At 37.0% G+C, this 19,652-nt stretch overlaps 1 protein-coding gene across 1 annotated transcript in view; it reads left to right on the top strand.

The window, feature by feature from the left end:
• SORCS1 (sortilin related VPS10 domain containing receptor 1) overlaps positions 1-19,652 on the top strand; it is a gene marked incomplete at its 3' end in the record, with an annotated part of 285,174 nt that overhangs the window by 160,478 nt on the left and 105,044 nt on the right. Inside the window, exon 4 of the mRNA XM_080347835.1 lies at positions 10,515-10,673. Within this exon, the coding sequence (XP_080203961.1) occupies positions 10,515-10,673 (159 nt within the window). The remainder of the gene's footprint in view (positions 1-10,514; positions 10,674-19,652) is intronic.

Genomic DNA, 19,652 nt, shown 5'->3' with positions numbered 1-19,652 from the left:
TCACAGCAGGTGAAACTAACCTTGGTGGTTTGGGCTCATATGGCACTTCCAGCTTCCAAAGCTCTTGCTAAGTTAAGATAGGCCTTTAAGTTAAAAGGAATGTAAAATTGAAGGTATTATTGTTTATTCTAAAACTGACATTATAACCCCAGACATTTAAAATTAAGATTAACACTGAATGGAAAGTAAATATTTTCAGATTGGATAGGCTCAAATTGTTTGTGGAATCTTTATCCCTGAAGGTATTTAAAAACTGAAGGAATAAAACCTTGAGCATTCATTTGTACCTTTGAAGCTGGCTCAGTAGGGAGCAGGAGTTTGGAGTAAAAAACGTCCAGAGGCCTTTACCTACCCAAATTAAATAATTTAAATTATAAATCACTTTATAATTCTAGATAAAACAAAAGTTGCCCTGAAACCTCCCTCAATAATTATTAAATTATATTAATGAAATGTTTTATTGTTTTAGTATTACATTTCTAGTTTTGCATAAGGAAGATGCAAATAAGAGTTCCTTTCTTTTTTTACAGTCCTCATCAAGCTGCTACATGCATTAGCTCAAGTAAAGACAATGTAGAATCTTTAATTCTTGAGTAATGGAAACGGAAACTGCAATTTAAAAAGCTAAGGTTTTAAAAGTGATGCTAATCTTCAGGGTGTCCTTTCTCCCCCATCTTGTCTAAAAGTGATTTCCTCAAAGCAAAGACATGTATTTTAATAATTCCCACTTGCTGCTGGGATTGCAGCTTATTCTTGGGACAGTGAAGGTCAATGTTTCTCTCTACTCACAGTCCAGCCCACAAGCAGTGACTCAGCAGCACACACAAAAAACTATAGATGTGACAACATTTTCACCTTAATGAAAAAAAGTAGTTGAATCTTTTCAGGTCTGGTTCAAGGTAAAGCACTTTTGAGAAAGGGGCATCTGCCAAAGCTCAGGCACAGAGAAAAGGCTGCAGGTAGAGACCTGTCTGCTTGATGAATGTCCCCATGCTGAGGCGCTGCGAGGACTGAACTGGGCTATGTGTGGGTGCGCTGCCCTCTCTTGGGTTTTCTTAGAAATAGGATCAGCCCCATCCCACTTGGTGCTTTAGATGTTTTCTGAACCGAAGTTTAGCGTAGGGAGTGGTCATTATTGTACCTTGTTCTCTCTCAGGAAAAATCTTCTCCCCTACACGTCCAGACTTTAATATCTCAATTAATATCGAGTAGGATGAGTGGAGAGAACAACTGAATGGCATCTGCACAGATGCCTCAGCCTCATGTTTGCTTTTCATGAGTTTACACTGCATTGATCCAACCCTATACCTGGGACTTGGCTGGTGTGAAAATTCAGATAATGTGGAGAAACCATATTAAACTGGGATGAGTCAAAGTAGAAAAAGCTGAGCAACAGTAACAGCACTTGTTCATTAATACATGCATACTAATTTTGGCTTGTGATGTTCAAGATAGAGAGGTTCACTAGTACTTATTCACTGGCTTTCAGACAACAGTCACATAAAAGAAATATGGAAATGTCAACTAAGATTATGATTATTGTTGAAAATCACAACAATAGCTGTAATTCTGGAAGTGTTCCTAAACATGAAAAAATAAGTTTTTGTTTAATTTGAATGGTTAGATATTGAGAGAATTAAAGCTTTTTCATTTATTACAAAATATTATTTCAGTCAATATGGGAAGAGAGAACAGTGAGCTGAAGTGACCTCTTATTCCTGGAATAATCAGAAATAAGTCTTCTAAAGCTCACTGTTATTAGTCAAAACCTTTTACAAATTACTGAAACAAGTCTATTAAAAACATCTGGATAGGACTCCAAATATTGCACTCAACCAAAAATGGGCTAGAGACAAAAAGCAGAGGATTAGACAGTTTGTAATATAAAAGTTTAAGGCCATATTTTTCTTAAATCCTCTAACAGAAAGAAGACATCATGTTCAGCCAAGGTGGCCAGTCAATGGTCTTATTCGATGCATAGGTAACAGGACTGCTCTAGTTTCTTGCAATATCATTTTAAAACATGTTTGCTAAGACAGATGGTGGTGTTTTCCATTTGATGCATAGAGAAATATCGTTTTAAGACAGATTAAGTGTGTTTTCTTGTTTCTTTGTTGGGGGGTTTATGGTGGTTGTTTTTTGTTGTAGATTTTGTTTTGTTTTCTGGTTAGCATGTGTGTAGTGGGGTTCAGCTGCTGTTCAATGCCCTTTTCTTAGCCTTGTGTAAGGATGTGCTGTAGAAATAAGTATCTCTCATACTTTTTGTATTCTGAAACCTCTAAACAGGACAGTTTGTGCAGAAGGGCTACTGAAATCTCATGTATTTTGCAGCAACTTCTAAATGTAGATGCGTGCTATTTTCTGCCTATGTGCAAAACGGAGAGGCACACGCGTAAAAATTTCTCCCAAAATGTCTCCTTTTTAAAATTGTTTTGGACTTTCCCTAAATAATGGTATTATTCTGTATAACTGAAGAGGCAATCAGAAGAATTTTGGAAGTGACTGTTTATGCCTCTGTCTGATGCTTGGATAACAGGGAGTTATACAGTGTTTCTTCTATTATTGGGAGTTGATATATACATTCACTTCTTCTGTCTGGTAAAACCACCCCACATAATTCCCACGGATAATAAAGAAATAGAACTTTAATTGACTGCTTTCTTTTGTGGTCACTTTTGGCCTATAATGAACTTCTTCACTAATACAGAACAGGTAAATGGATTATTTTTTCCAGCCACTAGCCAACTTTTTATTTTAAATCACATTCATCAAGATGCCAAATGCGATTCTCAACAATTCTTCTATTAGGGACACTGTACAATCCCAGCTTTCAGAAATATTGGCAGGTGATAATTTTTCTCTCTCAAAAGATAGTCCTTTGCCATCTAGTATTCTGCTGACAAGAGATTGTCTTATCGCCCAATGAACACTAAATCTTTCATGTGTGCAAACAAGATAAATTTACCATCTGAACCTTTCACCACATCATTTCTCTTACCTTTGAACAGCCAAGATTTGAGGAAGATGGTAGTGGTCTGTGAGTTATGGAACTCCTGTGGATTCTTGGGGGAAACTGCTAGAGTTTCCACTGTCCAGATCTTGACTGAGTTTAAATCTGAATTACTCTCTTTAGGAATCATGAGTATAATTTCAACTGGGGGAGACTTGGAGTATGTTATCATCCATACGACCCAAGTTCTGACTGATTTAATGAGTTTGGGTTATGTAACTTTGTATAAATAAGAACATTTTTATTCTTAAGTCACTGAGTTATAGTTGCAAAATAACTTGTGCATAGACCTCTTCTTTATGTTAAAATCATCATTTCTACTTATTTCTGAGACCATTCCAAACCTTGTCATCATTTAAAGACCATATTATTTATTTTTTTTTTTCAGTGTTGAAAGTGTAATTCTGTAACTGAAGTCTTTACCTACAAAATTACTGCACTTTCTGAGTTAACGTGAACTTCTGGAAATATTAATAAAACAATTCACAATCCCTTGATTGAATTATTGGTGTATTATTTTAATGATGTCTTAATGAAATTGCTCAGTAACTAACCTTGTCTTTTAGTTGGCATTAGAGACAGCTTCAAAACTGTCAGCTCTAGGTAATTTCATATTTTCATGTAGGTGCTAATACTGTTAGCTAATTTATTTAAAGCAAAGACTTGGGCCAAATTTTGTGACATTACTCATGAGCACAGTTCTATAGCAGTTGATATTAACCCATTAGTAAACCTTGTTAGGCTTTGCAGAGGTTTTAGTCTCCTTTTTCTCTGTTAATATCCAAATGAATGTTTGAGTTATTTCTTTTTTGGTAATTTTGTCCCTAATTTATTTGCTCTTGCAACCACTTACTGCTTCCAGCAACTCAGTCCTGTAAAAGGAGTTGTTTTAATTTCTGTTATGGTAGTGTTTCATGTATTTCAGAATGTTATGGCCAAAGCAGTTCCTTTCTTTGGCTTGTTTCATTTTATTTCTTATTCTAGGTCCTGCAAAAGCTTAAGCAATGAGCTAGTTTGATTAGTTAAAAGATGGCAACATGAAATGCTTGTGTGAATTGGTGCATCTGGAGAATCAGGTTTTTTTTTACGCCATCTTTATGCCTTGTAAATGGTAATCCAAATTCAGCAGTGATATGTAAAGTGGTAGAAATTATGTTTCATTATGCTGGGATTCCATGGCACTGATGCTCTTGCAATCAGTTACCATGTAAAAAAGCTACCCCCAACCCTCTAAAATTATGCAGAGAAGCTGGAAGAAAATGCAAATGTTTAAAGAATTTAAGTAGCAAATGGCCTGCTTTTGCTAAGAGTGGGACATTTCTGTTCCTCCTTGCTGATTACCTTTTTTGCCATACTTGACTCTTCTGTTTTCCTGTGAGAAATGTTACTTGTCCCATTTTGGTCACTAGTGTTAGGTCTATACATGAAGCATGTAATAAATAGGTGAGGACAGTGAAGGTTCTTTAAGGGGATTTGACCGAATTTGCATTTCATCCCTATTTCTGGTCAGGTGATATAATTCAGATCTATTGATATATCAGAAGTGAATGAAAGAACACATAAATCTATGAGATATATTTGTGGGGTTTTTTTCATACCTTTCTATTTCATTGATACTATGCTCTTTCCTATGAAGTATTAGAGAAACGTTTATCCAAATGGAGATATAAGGGGCCAAAATAAAATACTGAAAGAAGTTCTAGACTTATTTTGACTAAGCCACTGAAGCTGGCATTCAGGCCAGTTGTATAAGGATCATGATTCCATCTACAGAAGAAAAATCAGAATTCTCTTTTGAAGTTTTCCTGAGTTTCTTTGTGAGAACAGCAAAAATCAGCATGAGGACAATCTGCCACCACCAGTTTTAGCACCAAAAAAGGTGTGTAAAAACTGTGGACTGTTTAAGATCTATAAATTATTTTTCATATTCAGTTTTCACTTCTAAGTAAAGCAAATCAAGATTCTCCCTTTTCAGGGGTTGAATGATTAATGGGTGCCTTGCATTTGGTTGCAAAAGCCTGTGTCGTTATTGACTTTTGTTACAGAGAAAATCCCACTCTGTCTGAAACATCAGGAAATGCAGCGTGTACTTGCTGTGCCTGGTGTGAGTAAGCAGATTCTGATCGTTGCTGAGCACTGATCTAAACAAAGAGCAATTACTTTTGCTGGGAAGAAATAGAGTCTTGGCTTATCCTCACTCTTCAATTTTGTTTAACATAAGACAACAACAAATCAGACCGGAGACACTCTGAGGTTGGTCTCTCTTTACTAGGGGCTTTTGCTGGAAGTGAGAGGCAGATATGTATGCCTCTTTTTACTCCTGTGTTAATAGCTTTATTTTGTAACGGTGGAATCAGAGGCAGTTTAAAAACTGACAAGGTAAAAATGATAGGCCCAATTTTTCACATAAGAAGTTGCTGGATCAGCCCAATGAGCTGATAATGTTATCGTTTATCATTTTCATTCACCCTCCAGTGATGTAAAAACAACCATGCTAAATCAGACTGAATCTTAACCAATCTCACTCTGTGTTGAGAGTGAAGTGTCAGATCAGGGTAAGTATATAATTATATTTTCCTATATATTTTCCCAGATTTCAACAATCTGTGGTTCAGATTCCTGAAGCAACAGTGATATTTTTGAATTGTTTATTTTTTTTTTCTCCAGTAACATTTTCTGTTCGTTTTTCCTATTCATATAAACTTTTGCTATCGACAACAAACTATAGCAAGGAGTTCCATGGTTTAACAAAGCAAAAATCATGGCCTTACCTGTGTTTTGTATCTCACTCTTGATAATTTCATTTGATGCTCATGAATTTTATAATATGACAGAGTGAATAATTGTTCTCTAAGCATTTCCAGGCCATTCATAGTTTTGTAGATTTTGGTCAAATTGCCTCTTACTCATATCTTTTGGAAGCTGAAGAGTTCATTTATTTGCTGCTTGTATGAAAAATATTTCATAGGTTTTTTTGATCACTCTTATAGCTATTCTGTGTGTTCTACTGTGGGTCTTTTTTTTTTTTTTTTTCAAGATGGATAGCACCCAATGTTAAAGAAGTGGAAACACTTCACAGTGGCCAAATAGCATCATTTGTCATGCTATTTAATTCTTTCCTCCAATAATTCCTACTGCTGTACTGAGGCTTTTTTGGTAGAATCTGAGGACTGAGCGTCTATTTTCACAGACATTTTCACTGAAACAAAGCCCCAGACTCTTTTCCTAAGAGGGAATGTATGTTCTGAGTCTAATGTCATATCTGTTATGATGGGTTGCGTTTCTCCATTTGTATTTTTTTTCATACATCATCAGTGAATTTCACCTGTCCTTTTACTGCTCAGGTAAATTGCAAAATCCTTTTACAGATCTTCATAGCTGAAGATACTTTAGAGGTCTTTCATCATTCTGAATGCCTTGCTGCCATCACCAAACTTTGTCACCTATCTTTTCTTTCTTCGTTCCAAATGATGAACGAATAAATTCAACAGCACAAAGCATTGGGGAACTTTCAAATGAATGCTTTTCTCCATTGTGGAAATGGAAAGGATTTCCCTAACCTTTGATGCTGATCTTCCAAACGTAAGTTAATCTATGAAGGGCATTTTATCCCATGACAATTTCACATCCTTTGGCAAAGGGGCCCCTCAAAGATCCTGTTAAACTTTGTCAGCTAGGTTCTCTTTCCCTGCAGGCTCTGAGAACCTGTTTAGATTTAAGGTGTGATTTTTCATGTGCAAAAGTCTTGTTGACTCCTCAATTATGTCCAGAATATACTCATCTAGAAACCAGTGTTAGCTGGGAAAGCAGTGATATGGTATGTTAGGCACTATAGAAATTGACTGAGAAGGTTGCTCCTTTGAGGAGCTCACATTCAAGGAATTGAGCATGCTTTCTACAGTGAAGTTAGAAATCATCAAAATAGTTTCTTTCTAATCTCCTCTCTTATATATTCTCATATACTAAAATTTATGACTTCTAAACTTAGATTCACTTGATTATTCTTGCTGGTTTTCTTTTCCATGCTTTTCCAGGAAAAATGTCTGTGTCCAGTTTTATCTTCAGTATAAGCAACTGCACCAAGTCTTCAAAGCAGAAATGAGCTTCATTTATTTAAAAGTAAAATCTAAAATATATTTACTCTGTATTTCATATGCTGCAACAACAAAAACATTAAAAAGAATTGTACTTTTTCTCCTTTCTCATTTATGTTCAGGCAACTTATGCGATAAAACTGAGATAATGTGGGTGCAACTACATTAGCATGTAGTGTAGCTCAGTGGAAGTGGGTTTGTACAACTAGGTAGCTGATGTTGAGATGTCATCTATCTGCGATATAGATGTTTTGGAGGCAGGTGGTCTGACTTTAGAGTACTGTTAGCCAGGTACTCTGAGCTAAATATCCTGTAGTGGTCAGAGCACATTAGAAGAACTCCTGAACTGTATATTCTGGTTTAGTTTCCTTGAAAGGGAATTCAGTTCCTGTGCTCTGAGATCACTGTGGTGTGAACCAGAGCATAGTATGTAAGAATTTGCTGTAAATATTTCCTCCCAAAACTTGTGGGATTCTTTTCAGAAGCACACTTCTGGTCTAATTAGAAAGGTTCATGTAGATACATGCAGCAATTCCACCTCTTTTAGCAGATTTTTCATGCAGATTTCAGTTCTACTTCTTATCCAATAAATGTTATCTTTTGGGCTTGTAACTCTGATTATTCACATGCAGATATGTTATAATTAAATTTGCTTTTCTTATCTTGTAAGAAACACGGTGCTCTGACTGTGATGTGAGCAGTGGCTGCTTAGTCACCTCTTGCTTGTAGTGGTTTATGGCATCTGTGCAAAGTGATTGTCCACACAGGGTACAACAGCTGAGCAGACAGTTTGTCCCAGCCCTGAGCTGGTCTCAGTTAACAGTGTGACTGGTGGCTACAGAGTCACCTGTCAACTCCCTCCCCTGTCTCCGGCTCCATATGCCCTTGCATAAATCTGCAGCAGTTTGCACAGCTCCACCATGTCTAAAACACTATTGCTATTGGTATATGTAGTAAAACGAAAGTGTCCTGAAACACTGCATATGTGCAGAATAGCTGGTTATCACAGTGCAACAGCTAAAGCTTCTAGAGACAGTAAATACCTGAAAACACAGTAGTAATAGCCCAGGGTGGTAGTTAGCAGATTAAAGCCAGTGTCAGCAGTGCTGGCAAGTCTGTTTAGGCACTTAACTTTTATTGATTGAAAGAGGAATTAGGTGCTTCAGTGCTTCAGCAGTTCGTCCCTCAATTCCCTTTCTAAGAAATGAAGATAAGAGCATTTTCACACTTCAGAGAAGTGGCCTGACAGAAAATGTGTTAAGGCGGTGATGTGCCTGGATGTGACAGTGATGAGGTCAGATGAGTTCCATGTGCAGGTATAAGGAAATATGTGAGACTAGAGTGGATCTTGATTATCAACTTGCCTTAGAGGCACAAACCAAAGTCAATGACAAGACTCTTATTAACTTCAGGGAGCTCGATCAAGCCCATTGATTTGTGCTTATTTCTGCTCTAGTTGCTATAGCCCAAATTAATGCTGTGCTCTGATATTTTCAAATACCAGCATAAACAAAACCCACTCAAGAAGTCATAAAAACAGGAGAATCATAATGCCTGAATCATAGTACTGAATTGATAAATGTTACCCATAGGAACATTGTCCCAGAAATTAATCTGGTAAGAAAAAAGAATCAACTGATAAACATCACCATTAATTTTTGGCTTCAGAACCTGGATAGGCTGCTTAGTGACAGTAGATGTTCTATATATTGATGTTTTGATTGTTAATGCATTCTGTGTAGCTTCTGTCATGTAATCTTCAGTTTAGAAGTTGCATCAATGGTATGCTTAGTCTGTTTAAAAGTGTTAACGAAATAATGTTTAATTCTAATAATGAATGTTTTCATCACAAAATTTTGAAAGTAAATCAGATATAGAAAGGGAGGCTGTACCTTTATGCTACAATGGAAATATTACCCTTTTTTACATTAGAGATATGGTGTGATAACGTAACTGGTCTAAGATCACTCAGGATATTAAAATTCAGGGATTTTTTAAGAACCTCAACCTTCTGAGTCACAGGTCAAATAGTTATGCTATGAAAGGAGTTTTCTAGACACAAATAAGGACCTCTGGCAGTTACCCAATAATGAAGGACATTTCCTGTGTAGATTATATGTGTTTATAACTTCACATACAAATAGTTCTTTTGCGTCTGGTGCCTATCAAGACTTATGGCATCCTATAGCTCATAGGTAGTGAGTTAAGTTATATTTAACTCTGCCTGCCTAAATGAAAGAGAAGGAAATGGAGTGTGTGGTTTTTACAGTGGCCAAATCCAGATGGGAATTTGCTCTGAGAAATGCCAGGCACAGATCCTTTCATTTTAGACTTGTCTAAGAACTGATCAGTGTTTGCCATTTGCAAAGCAACAGCAGGACCACTACTTCAAAAAAAAATAAAAAATAAATAAAAAAAATTCTTATGATTCAAGGCTTTAATACCTTCCCAGGCAAATATTCTTCAGAAGTTTTCATGTTTGTTGTTCATGGCACCTCATTCCCATTCCTTAGGGGTATTACTTCTTTGCTTGCTGAAATACTGCAATACTGGAATGATCTCTTTCTGCTGCTCAAACCTATATATTCTCTCATGCAGAGACACATGAAAGGAGTATCTCATTATTCTCTCTGATTCATCAGCAATGCAGACCAATTAATACCACAGTTAATGGGAAGAAGTAGCTACTACAACTGCAGGCCATATATCTTCTGTCACTCCTGAACTAATACTCCTGGACAAAGCTAGAAAGCAACTTTGCTATGCGAAGATTATTTTTGATACACAACCGAATCTATAATTCACAGCACCATAGAAACTGGAGATGGAAAGAACCCAGCATGTTATCAAATGTGTTCCCCTGCCAAAGCAAGATTGCTTCTTGCAGACAGCCAGGTTATAACATTTCAGGCAATGAAGCTGTCATCTTCTCTGAATATTCTGCCAGAGTCTAACAAACCTCATCGTTAGAGCTTGTTCTGTGTGTCTGTCTCTCTCTTTTTTTTTTTTTTTTCTTAACACCCAACTTTTCATCTGCCCCTTCAATAGGTCGTTCATAAAGACTCTAGCAGCCCTCTGTGGCTGCCTGGTAACTTAGTAAGTTTGCACTCTGGTGTTACAAATTTCAGGTTTGATTTTTCCGATAACCTAAGAATAACTTCATTTAGGTCTGTTTTAACTAGTAGTAAAGTCATTCTGCCTGTTTGGTCACATGTTGTGTGCTTTTATATACATAGATGAAATATACTGTTTCCCTTACTGTAAGACTGGTTAAGCTTAATTTTGATATTACATTGACACATTTTGAAATAGGCATATTTAATAAGTCTATCTGAAGTTCCTAGCTGTGTACTTATTTTTCCATCTGACTACTATTCACTGTTTTATTTTCATCTTTCTGTTCCATATAGATTATGCTGCTGACTGATCCAGAAGTTGAGAGCAGCTTATTAATCAGTTCTGATGAAGGGGCCACCTATCAAAAATACCGTCTGAACTTCTACATCCACAGTCTGCTTTTCCATCCCAAGCAGGAAGATTGGATCTTAGCATACAGTCAAGATCAGAAGGTAAGAAATGTTGGCAGCATTTTGCTTTGTTAGCTTAGGAACAACCTAGGGTTTCTCCATCTCTCCATGTTACTGCTGCAGAGAATTCAGGACAGTCTTTGGACTGATACCAGGACAGTCTTTGGAAATACCAAACTGATATTTCCAAGCAAGAAACATTGAGTAAACCTCAGTGTAAAGGACAAAGTAAAAAGACATCGGTATCTACTGTGTTATTGACATCTAGCCCTCTATGGCTGACCTGACAGTCTGCATTTATTCATCAGTCCTCTTGGCAATATCATGTGACAGGCAATGGGCAAAGACGACAGCTGGGATCCTTCATGCTAGGAATAACAACTAATCTGTAATGAGGCTTTTTGTCCCCTTATTTGATAATTCTCTTGCTCTGTCTTAGCACCACCTCCAAGAACAGTATAAGACACTCCTTGTTCTTATCTGGTTAGCACATTTTCAAGTAGTCTTTGATTTTTTAAGAGACAAGTAGCAGTGAATCAATTTCCTTTGAAGTCCAGTTCCTTCAGTATAGGTAATCCATCAGCTGAATAAATATGCTGTGAGACTTGTCTTGATTTTTTCCTGCCCAACTTGAGACAACAGAACAGGACTTGATTGTAAGAAGACCTCATTGTCAGAACTTTCTGAAAATCAGGTGCATCAGTACCTAAAAGTCAGTAATCTTCCAGCGAAGGACTTTATGGAACACAATCTGTTTAGTTTGCCAAAAAGCAGATTGAAGGGAAACTAGATAAATATGGGGGAAGACAAGATGTATGAGTAAGAATTGTAATCTAGCAAAAATCTTGTAGCAAGGGTTGATGGCTGGGAGTCAGAGGCAGATAAACTCAACTGTAAAGTAACTAACCATGGGAGCAAACTGTTCTGAGAAATACTGGGTTTCATATCCTGACGTTTTGGTGTGTTTGAATAAAACTGGAAGAAGACAAAAACAGTTTGCTGAGATCCCAACAGGGGTAAAAGAATGAAATACCTTGGCATCTAGTATATAAGACTTTATACAAAGTAATTTAGTCATTTATTTTTGTTTTACCTGTGATGAAGCTATGAGAATCTGAATCTAATCAATAATCAAAGTATTGGCTGTTTTTTTCAGGTTGTACATTAATGGGAATAGCAACATAGAAGTTTGAAGTCTAGGATGTTTTCCATCTCTGTATTTGAATTAATTTTACAGACATTAAACAACTAATTTTCCTTTAGCCTAAATTTGACTTGCTGTTACTATTAGTGCAAGCCTGAGAAAATAAAGGCATAAAGAGACTAAATAAGTAGCTGAAGTCACAAAATGATTTTATGGGAATTTTTGGGGTAGAAGTTCACTCCTGTGCTTTATACTCAAAACCAGTATCCTTCCAGGACTGTAGCTTAATATCCTTCCCATCTATCGGAAATGCATTTTGCTTGCCTAATTCTTCCTGTAAAGTCAGTTGTATGCAATATTTTTCACTCACCTCTCTCACAGCATTTTGTAGAGTGTACTGTGGTTATAATCTATTCAGAGGAAGGTGCAGATTAAATTATTTCTGGCTGTTCAGTATGTAATTAGACAAGGCCAAAATGTTTCCTTTCCCCTGTGCCTGTTGAATTCTCTGGACAGATATGGAACCAAACAGAATCTGGTCTCTGCTGTCTTTTAGGACCCATTGGAATGAAAATTACTATGTGTTAGTAACAGGAAATTTATTACATGAGGATCAATGAAACATTCAGTGGTAAATTTGTCAAATGGAATTAGCAATAGTGGAAAATGAATTTCAGCTGTTGTAGTAGTCAGCCTCCTCAGGAAGTAATTCTGAATTAGTCCATACAACTAACACTCATCTAATCTATGGTAGATGGATATCAGCAAGTATATTGTCACTATTCTGTAGGAAGCTCCTACTATTCTATGAAATTCTATAGAATCCTTAAGAAGAACCTGGATATAAGAAAAAGGGCCTTTTTGTGTGTTATCCCGAACTTAGGGTATTTTTTTTGGACAAGAGGGTGCAGGCTTTATAGTAAAATGTCTTTGTATTATGTCATTGATTATCAAATTGGATAACTGTTGGTAATTCAATACAGTAGTTGCAAGAGAAAAATCACGTAGTACAAGGTCTGTAGATCTGTACCAATTAGCTCTACAATATAATTTTAAAAGTAGTCTTTATAGGTATGAGTCACAGTCCTAGTTTCTACTTTAAAACATAATGGACATGTTTTCTGACTTCAGCAAGCTTTGGTCAAGAACCATAGAGGGTAACCAACAGGCAGAGAGTATTAATCAGATTGGAAAAAATTAAACGTAACTCAAACTAAAGGTCAAGTTCAGCCTGTGGCTAACCATAAATTACTCCGATTGGTTGCATGCTTGTACATCCAAAGGCAAAATTTTCTCAGAGTAATTAAGAGGTCCTGCAAGTATTTAGATAATTGCAGTGGCAACTGTGGGGTGGTTTGGAACAAATGACACTGCTATTTGCTATTTTGTGATGTTGTGCTAAGGCCGTATTTAAGGAAAGAGAACCCATTACTCTGTGGGTTCCGAGCACTGTGTGCACACTAAGGGTCACTCAAGGAAGCAAGGGAAAAGTATCTGCATGGTAAGGAATTTACATTTTGATATAACTGACTTTGATGACATTGACTGAAGAGGACGTGCGGGATTTGTTGATGGTGGCCATAATAGAGTAAGTTGGATTTTGACCAGTTAGGATTGTTGCAGTCATGTAATTTTGCTATTGACAGACAGGAGGGAGGTGAGAATGAACAGAGAAAACACATTTACATGCTCCTAGCAAGCTGCATCATTGTTGCCATCTGTTTGCATCTTGTCATTGCAGCAGGTGAGACCAGGAGAATTGGGTGGTGAATAGAGCAAGAGCTGGATAGACAGGATTTATATTAGGTCCAAACTGGTTTTGTTCTTGGAAATTTTCCATCCAATTCAAGACTGATGAGGGCAAAGCCAACAGTTAGTGCATGCCTCTTATTGTTCAGTTGTAATGAACAGGAAATGGGTCACATGGCATCATCCCTCAATCTCTTTGCAGCCCACTGAGTCTATCGCTATGATAAGTACTACAGATTTTTAAAATTATTTATTATTTGGTTGAATAGGGATTTACTCAATGGAAGGGAAATCTGTGTTAACTGAAGTCATTTTATGTCCCAGTTTCTTGGGTGTTGTGTGTGGGTGAATGTGGTTAATTACTGGGGTTCAGCTAACGAGCTATAATTCGTTAAGCTTCAGTGACTTGTTTGCTTTTGTTCGTGTATCTCTCCCCTGTGTCTCTGCCTTGGGCAGCAGACTTGAATTACCACGGCTGACAGACCAGTCCCTTCTTCAGTCATGACTTTTTCCTGCCAGTCTTGAGGAAAAAAAAAAGAGCAGCCAAGCAGCCAACCATCTGTCGCCTACACTAATTGCTTCGTGATTGCATTCATTGTTCTGACTGAAAGTACAGTTGTTACATGACTGATTCTTACCACGTAATTGCAGAACTATGGTATGCTTCTGCATTTTCTGTGTAAGAGGAGTTACAAATCAGGAGGAAACTTCAGATACAGTAGTGTTGTGTGAGGCAAAAACTTGTTGGATGTTGTGTACATGTGATCTCTCGCGAGTGTAATCAACTTGGTTGTGGAATGGAGACCTGTATTTTATGGGAGTATTGCTTATGTATTATTATGTAATCTTCAAAAGTGGCTTGCTGTGTAATCAGAGGGTGGGTTGGAAGAGCCTCTAGTTCATATGGAGACATCTTCTGCTATTCAGATGGGTCAGACACACAGAGGAATGGTTAGTAATCAGCCATGAATAACAGAGCTGTTTGGAGAGATGAAATACAGGTGAAACTGGGAAACACGAGTCAGACAGGCAAAAAAGCTGAGTTGTAGCTGCTCATCTCAGGAATAAATGCACAAAGGCACCCAGGCACTGAAAGGCAGCAACAGAGACTGAAAAAGCAGGTTTAAAATGGAGTTACTGTTCTTCCTTCTCGTCTTTCATTTTAAATGAACTCTTGAAAAGCAAGGCACCTCAGACTATAGGAGCTCTGTCAACATAGTGCTAGTAAATTAACAGGTTTACATTTCCTTTTTTTTTCCTCCTGATTTTGGCCTTTCCCAAATATCTGATTCCATCTGTCTACCTTTATTTAACGTGTGTGTCATGCTGGAGATCAGGCAGTTAGGGACTGATACTTGACTGTATAGCTCAAGTGCCAAAGTTTAGTAAATCAGGATTCTGATGCTTATGGGAAAATGTATATATCCTGTCATCAAACCATGTAGTCTTCCTCAGTTTCCTACAGTAAAGGAGGTCCACTCCTTATGCATTCAAGTAGAAGAGAAAGGTGTCCATACATCAGGAATGACAGAGAAACTGCTTACAATAGAGATAAGGATGCATATGGCCACATGTTTTCTGTGTGAGAACAGATCATCTCCTAGAAGTACCTTCAACCACATCTGTCCTTGTTTTTGATGTAATGCTTGTGTCTGACAGTAGGCTCCCTGCCACAATTGTAGCTGGCATTCACTCTTCAAGATGTGTTGACTATTTTGGATGCACTACATAATTCTAAAACCTTTCATTTCACTGCATTAGGATGTAACTTTGAGAGTGACTCTGCTCAGAAAAGGGTCAAACCAGGGACCCCAGAGGTTCCTTTCAACATACATTATTCTGTTTCTATTTACATCATCTCAATTTCAGTGATAACAGTCACTGCCTACATAGATAAGAAAACAGGGAATAAAATTCAGATTTACTTTATCTGAAATTACATTTTAATTTTTTAAAAAATTGACGTTACTGTATAGAGGCATCATTTTGGGATGTTTCCTTTTTCCACACTGATGGCAACATTTAGAGGACTATTCATTGGGCTAATGTTAGCTGAGGCAGACTAATTCCATCTAAAATTAATGGAGAGGAAAAAAGCTTCTGTAGAATGGTAAGCATTAGCCACTTTGAATCATCCTCTGGAAAAGCCTATCTCTTTTGACAGACTACAAACAAAACCAGGGAGCTAGTTTGCATAAAACTAATGTTAGCCAATGAAAATAACTCCCCCCTTCCCTAAGGCATTACTCCTCCAGCAACCTACACTATTTGTGTTAATATGTAGGACACCACTAATCAACCAAGCCAGTTTTCCAGCAAACTTGATCGTCTTTGACACACATTGTTGAAGATGAAAAGTAGTAAAGAATTCGCACGTTAAAAGGTGTTTGTTCCGAGGCTTTGCAGTGTCTCACTTTCTGCATGGTCTTAGATATCTTTTCTGGGTTATCAGCACTTGTGCCAGTGATGGAAAGGGCCTTCCACACAAAGGCCTTGTGAATGCTAACCCATATTTCTAAGACTTTCCGTGTTTTTACATTTCTAAGCAAGTGATCAGTCATGCATAGAAACATCCACATTTCTATTTAGGGCTGTGCATACCATTTGTGTGAAGATCTTAAGCACAGAGACCTGTTGGACATCCTGATAATACATCTTGCATGCAACTCATTACAATTACATAATACCTTGTTATCTCTAGGCAAACTGAGTAACATTTGGTGACAACCAGCATACTGAATATGAACAAGGAAGGGATATCAGAACTGTTTATCTGGCTCTTATTTTATTAGGAGTTTTCCTTTTCTTGTACAGTCAGTTCCTCAGCATTCTCAGCAAGAAGAATAATAATGGTGTCAGATTGTATATTTTGTTTTTGTTGGCCATAAGCCAGTGTACAAACATAATGTGCTGGGTTAACAACTTAAAATAAAGAATGGAATTAAAACAGGGAGGAATCTCTAACATTCTTTCTTCCTCTACTAAATAACAAAAAAAAAAAACAACAAAAAAAACCAGCCCGGCAGTTCAGACAGGAAGATACATTTCTTAGCCACGAGTATGATCAGTGAAACAGAAGGAAAGACTCTTGAGCAATAATCACTTCACTCTTTACCACCAACTTACTCATCTTCAGGCAGATCAATCAGAACTTATTTTTTTTCTGCTTTGAGATCTTTGAATGCATACTTACAGCTATGAGTAGATCCATTTTTTCTCTGAAAGGTTTTCTGTACTCTACATAACTCCGGTTTTCCTACTTCCATGAGAAAATTACTTTTTTCCTTTCTATCAGAGCTGGACAGTTCACTGGATTAGGAATAAAGAAATGTACTCAGTATCACTAGGTCTGCCACTGATCTCTGTGGTGCTGAACAATTCCCTTCACTCTTCTGTTGTAAAGACTCACCTCTCCCTTTGTCATTTGTTTTGACTGTATTCTCCAACATGTTTCCAGTTTCTTATTGTACAGAGTGCCTCTCAACACTAAATTCACTTGGAACCATAGGTTTTAATATAATGCAAATAATGCAAATAATAAACAATAATATTTTAAAATTTAAAGCTATGCATGTGTGCATTGTAATTTCTGACACTTTGTCCTAAATTCTGCTGTAATATGCCTTTTCTGTTGTCATTCTAATACAACATACTTTTTAAACAAAAAATATATTTAATGAAGTTATCTAAACAGTTATGAACCTACCTGGTAAATGTACAACTCAACAGAAAGCAAGTGCAGGATACACTGTTACCTGTTACAAAGAATAGTATTTTTTACCAGAGAAGGGAATTAACCTCGAGGACAACATACTAAGTGGAGTGGTAAATTCATCATCCCCTGGAATCAAGATTGGCTGTCTTTCCAAATGATACAATCTAGTTCAGCCATCAGTTGTTGGCCTGAATATAATCCCTTTTAGTGCTTGAGTTAGTGGAAAAGATTCTGCAGCATCTGTTAGGAGGAGAACAGACTGATCATACTAGTGGGTCCTTCTGGCTTTAAAGGAACCTTCCAGGTATAAATATTTTAAATATCTGCTGGTAAAAATGTGTTTCCTGCCACTTTTTTAGCTTATGAGTTGAATGCACTGCAGACATCATGCTAATGGAGTTGCTTGCAAGGTGCCACAAAACCGGAACACCAGCTGATGTGGCTTGTATGAGAATGTATGTGGATAGGTAGGAAGAAAGCTGAGGGTCATCTCCAGGATGTTTTGATCTCAGTAACATGCACAAAAGAAACTGATGTGTTACAACCATACTGAACAAGTCTACATGACAGTAGCATGTGGTTCATCAGCAAAAGCAGCAGAGACCTCACTGGTATTTGAATGGGCTGTGAAACAAGTATACGAAAGCTTTATCACTCTGTGTTTCCATCAGCATTCAATAAACACCAATTATTTGGTATCCTTATTGACACCTTCTGCGTCACACGATTAATGCATTGCTGCAACTTAAAATGTTAAAAGTCTCTGCAGTGTCCTATGAACTTTATTGCTTCAAGGGTACTTAAGCATCTTAACCTACAATTTGATCAGAGACTAGGGAAGTAAATGAGTATCAGCACTTTAACTAGTTTTTGTATCCCGGATCATGAGTCTTATTTTAGGAAGGAAGTAACCTGCATTATTTCAGATTGTTTGTTTATATAAAACAAAATGTTCTATTAAATCCAGTGGTGGAAGAGGAAAGCCTTGGAAGGGGAATAGTGTGATTAAGGGAATAGCAACATAGCTCCCAGCCTTCTGACTGCTCTGAAAAAGAAATGCCCTGTGCAGTAATTCCTTTAAATTTAATGTACTTTGTTTGATACCCAAGTAAGCTGCACTGGATGCATATTGGGAACATGTGTGCACCAAGTTGCTATTCATTCTTTCTCACTGTTTGAGATGTCTGTGGTACCACTGTAGAAACCTCTTTCCCACTGTGGTAATTTTTTGTCGAGTAAGTAGATCCAAGGGTATAAGGATCTGGAAGATAATCAAGAACTACTATATATCTATATAAACATGCTCAATCTTAATTCCTTACCAGATGCACTAACCTAAATCTTCTCTTCAGACTGCATAGAAAGTGAAAGAAATGCAAGAGAGACTTGAATTGAAGTAGTACATCACCGAATTGAAACATTCCATGTGATGTCTATCCTATTGCTCTTTACTTTCCTGAAGGCTTCAGATTAATTCTAAATATGGTCTTTCACAGTTGAATAGCATTTGAATGATGCCCCTATGAACAATGAGAATAATAACTAAAACTTTGTAGAAGAGTGGAATTTTGTCATATACACCTATGGTGGTAGTAAAGTACAATTTCTCAGCAATAAATTTATTCAGTATAAATGAATGGGGATAAGAAGAAGAACCTGCCTGCATTTATTTCAGATTACATTCTTGCGTATTCACAAAGAGTTCTCTTCATCCAGTTTCACTCTGTTATGTTTATAGTTAAAGCTAAACTGTGCTTTGGAATGCTATATTCTTTGGTGAGATGGGGATAAATTAAAAAATAATATACTGAAGATGAGGAAAAAAATTACCTCTCAGTCTTTATATGGCTCATAAGTGCAAATCTGTGCTTTAGGTTTACTGGTGTTTGGGGGAATTTTATGTGGGAATAAATTCTGTTTGAAGGGTTGAAGGTGAAATACCATGAACAGGGTTAGTTTCAGTCTTCTCATAGAAACACCAGGAAGTGTAAGCAGCAAGAAATCAGTATATGTGAAGAAACAACCAGGAAGATTCACAAGGAGAAACATTCTCAGGGAATCAGAGGTGAATTTGGATCAAACCCAGTGCTTTCAAAGATGTTCTGAGCTAGTTTTCCAGTTGCGTATGTGGTTTTTTTTAAGGTCAATACTGTAGTGTAGGTTGAATTGCTTTGGTCAGATCTGTGTCCTGGGAGAATGAGTGTAGCTTTTATGGAAACTAGAGGCGAAAGAAACCTTTTGTTTTTGTGAAAACAAGAATACCAAAGTTGGTAAATCCAACTAACAAAGAAATTTATTCTCCATGCCATATTCTATTTTAACTTGTTCAGGGAAATTTTCTTAAGTAAAAGAAAAATAATGGGAACTACTAGTCTGCTCAAATTATTTCCCTTGTGTCACTTCAGCATGCAAT

This window comes from Nesoenas mayeri (assembly GCF_963082525.1).
Source record: "Nesoenas mayeri genome assembly, chromosome: 7".
NCBI lineage: Eukaryota > Metazoa > Chordata > Aves > Columbiformes > Columbidae > Nesoenas > Nesoenas mayeri.
Note: the sequence above shows the minus strand (reverse complement) of the source record. Positions and strands in the feature narration are given on the sequence as shown.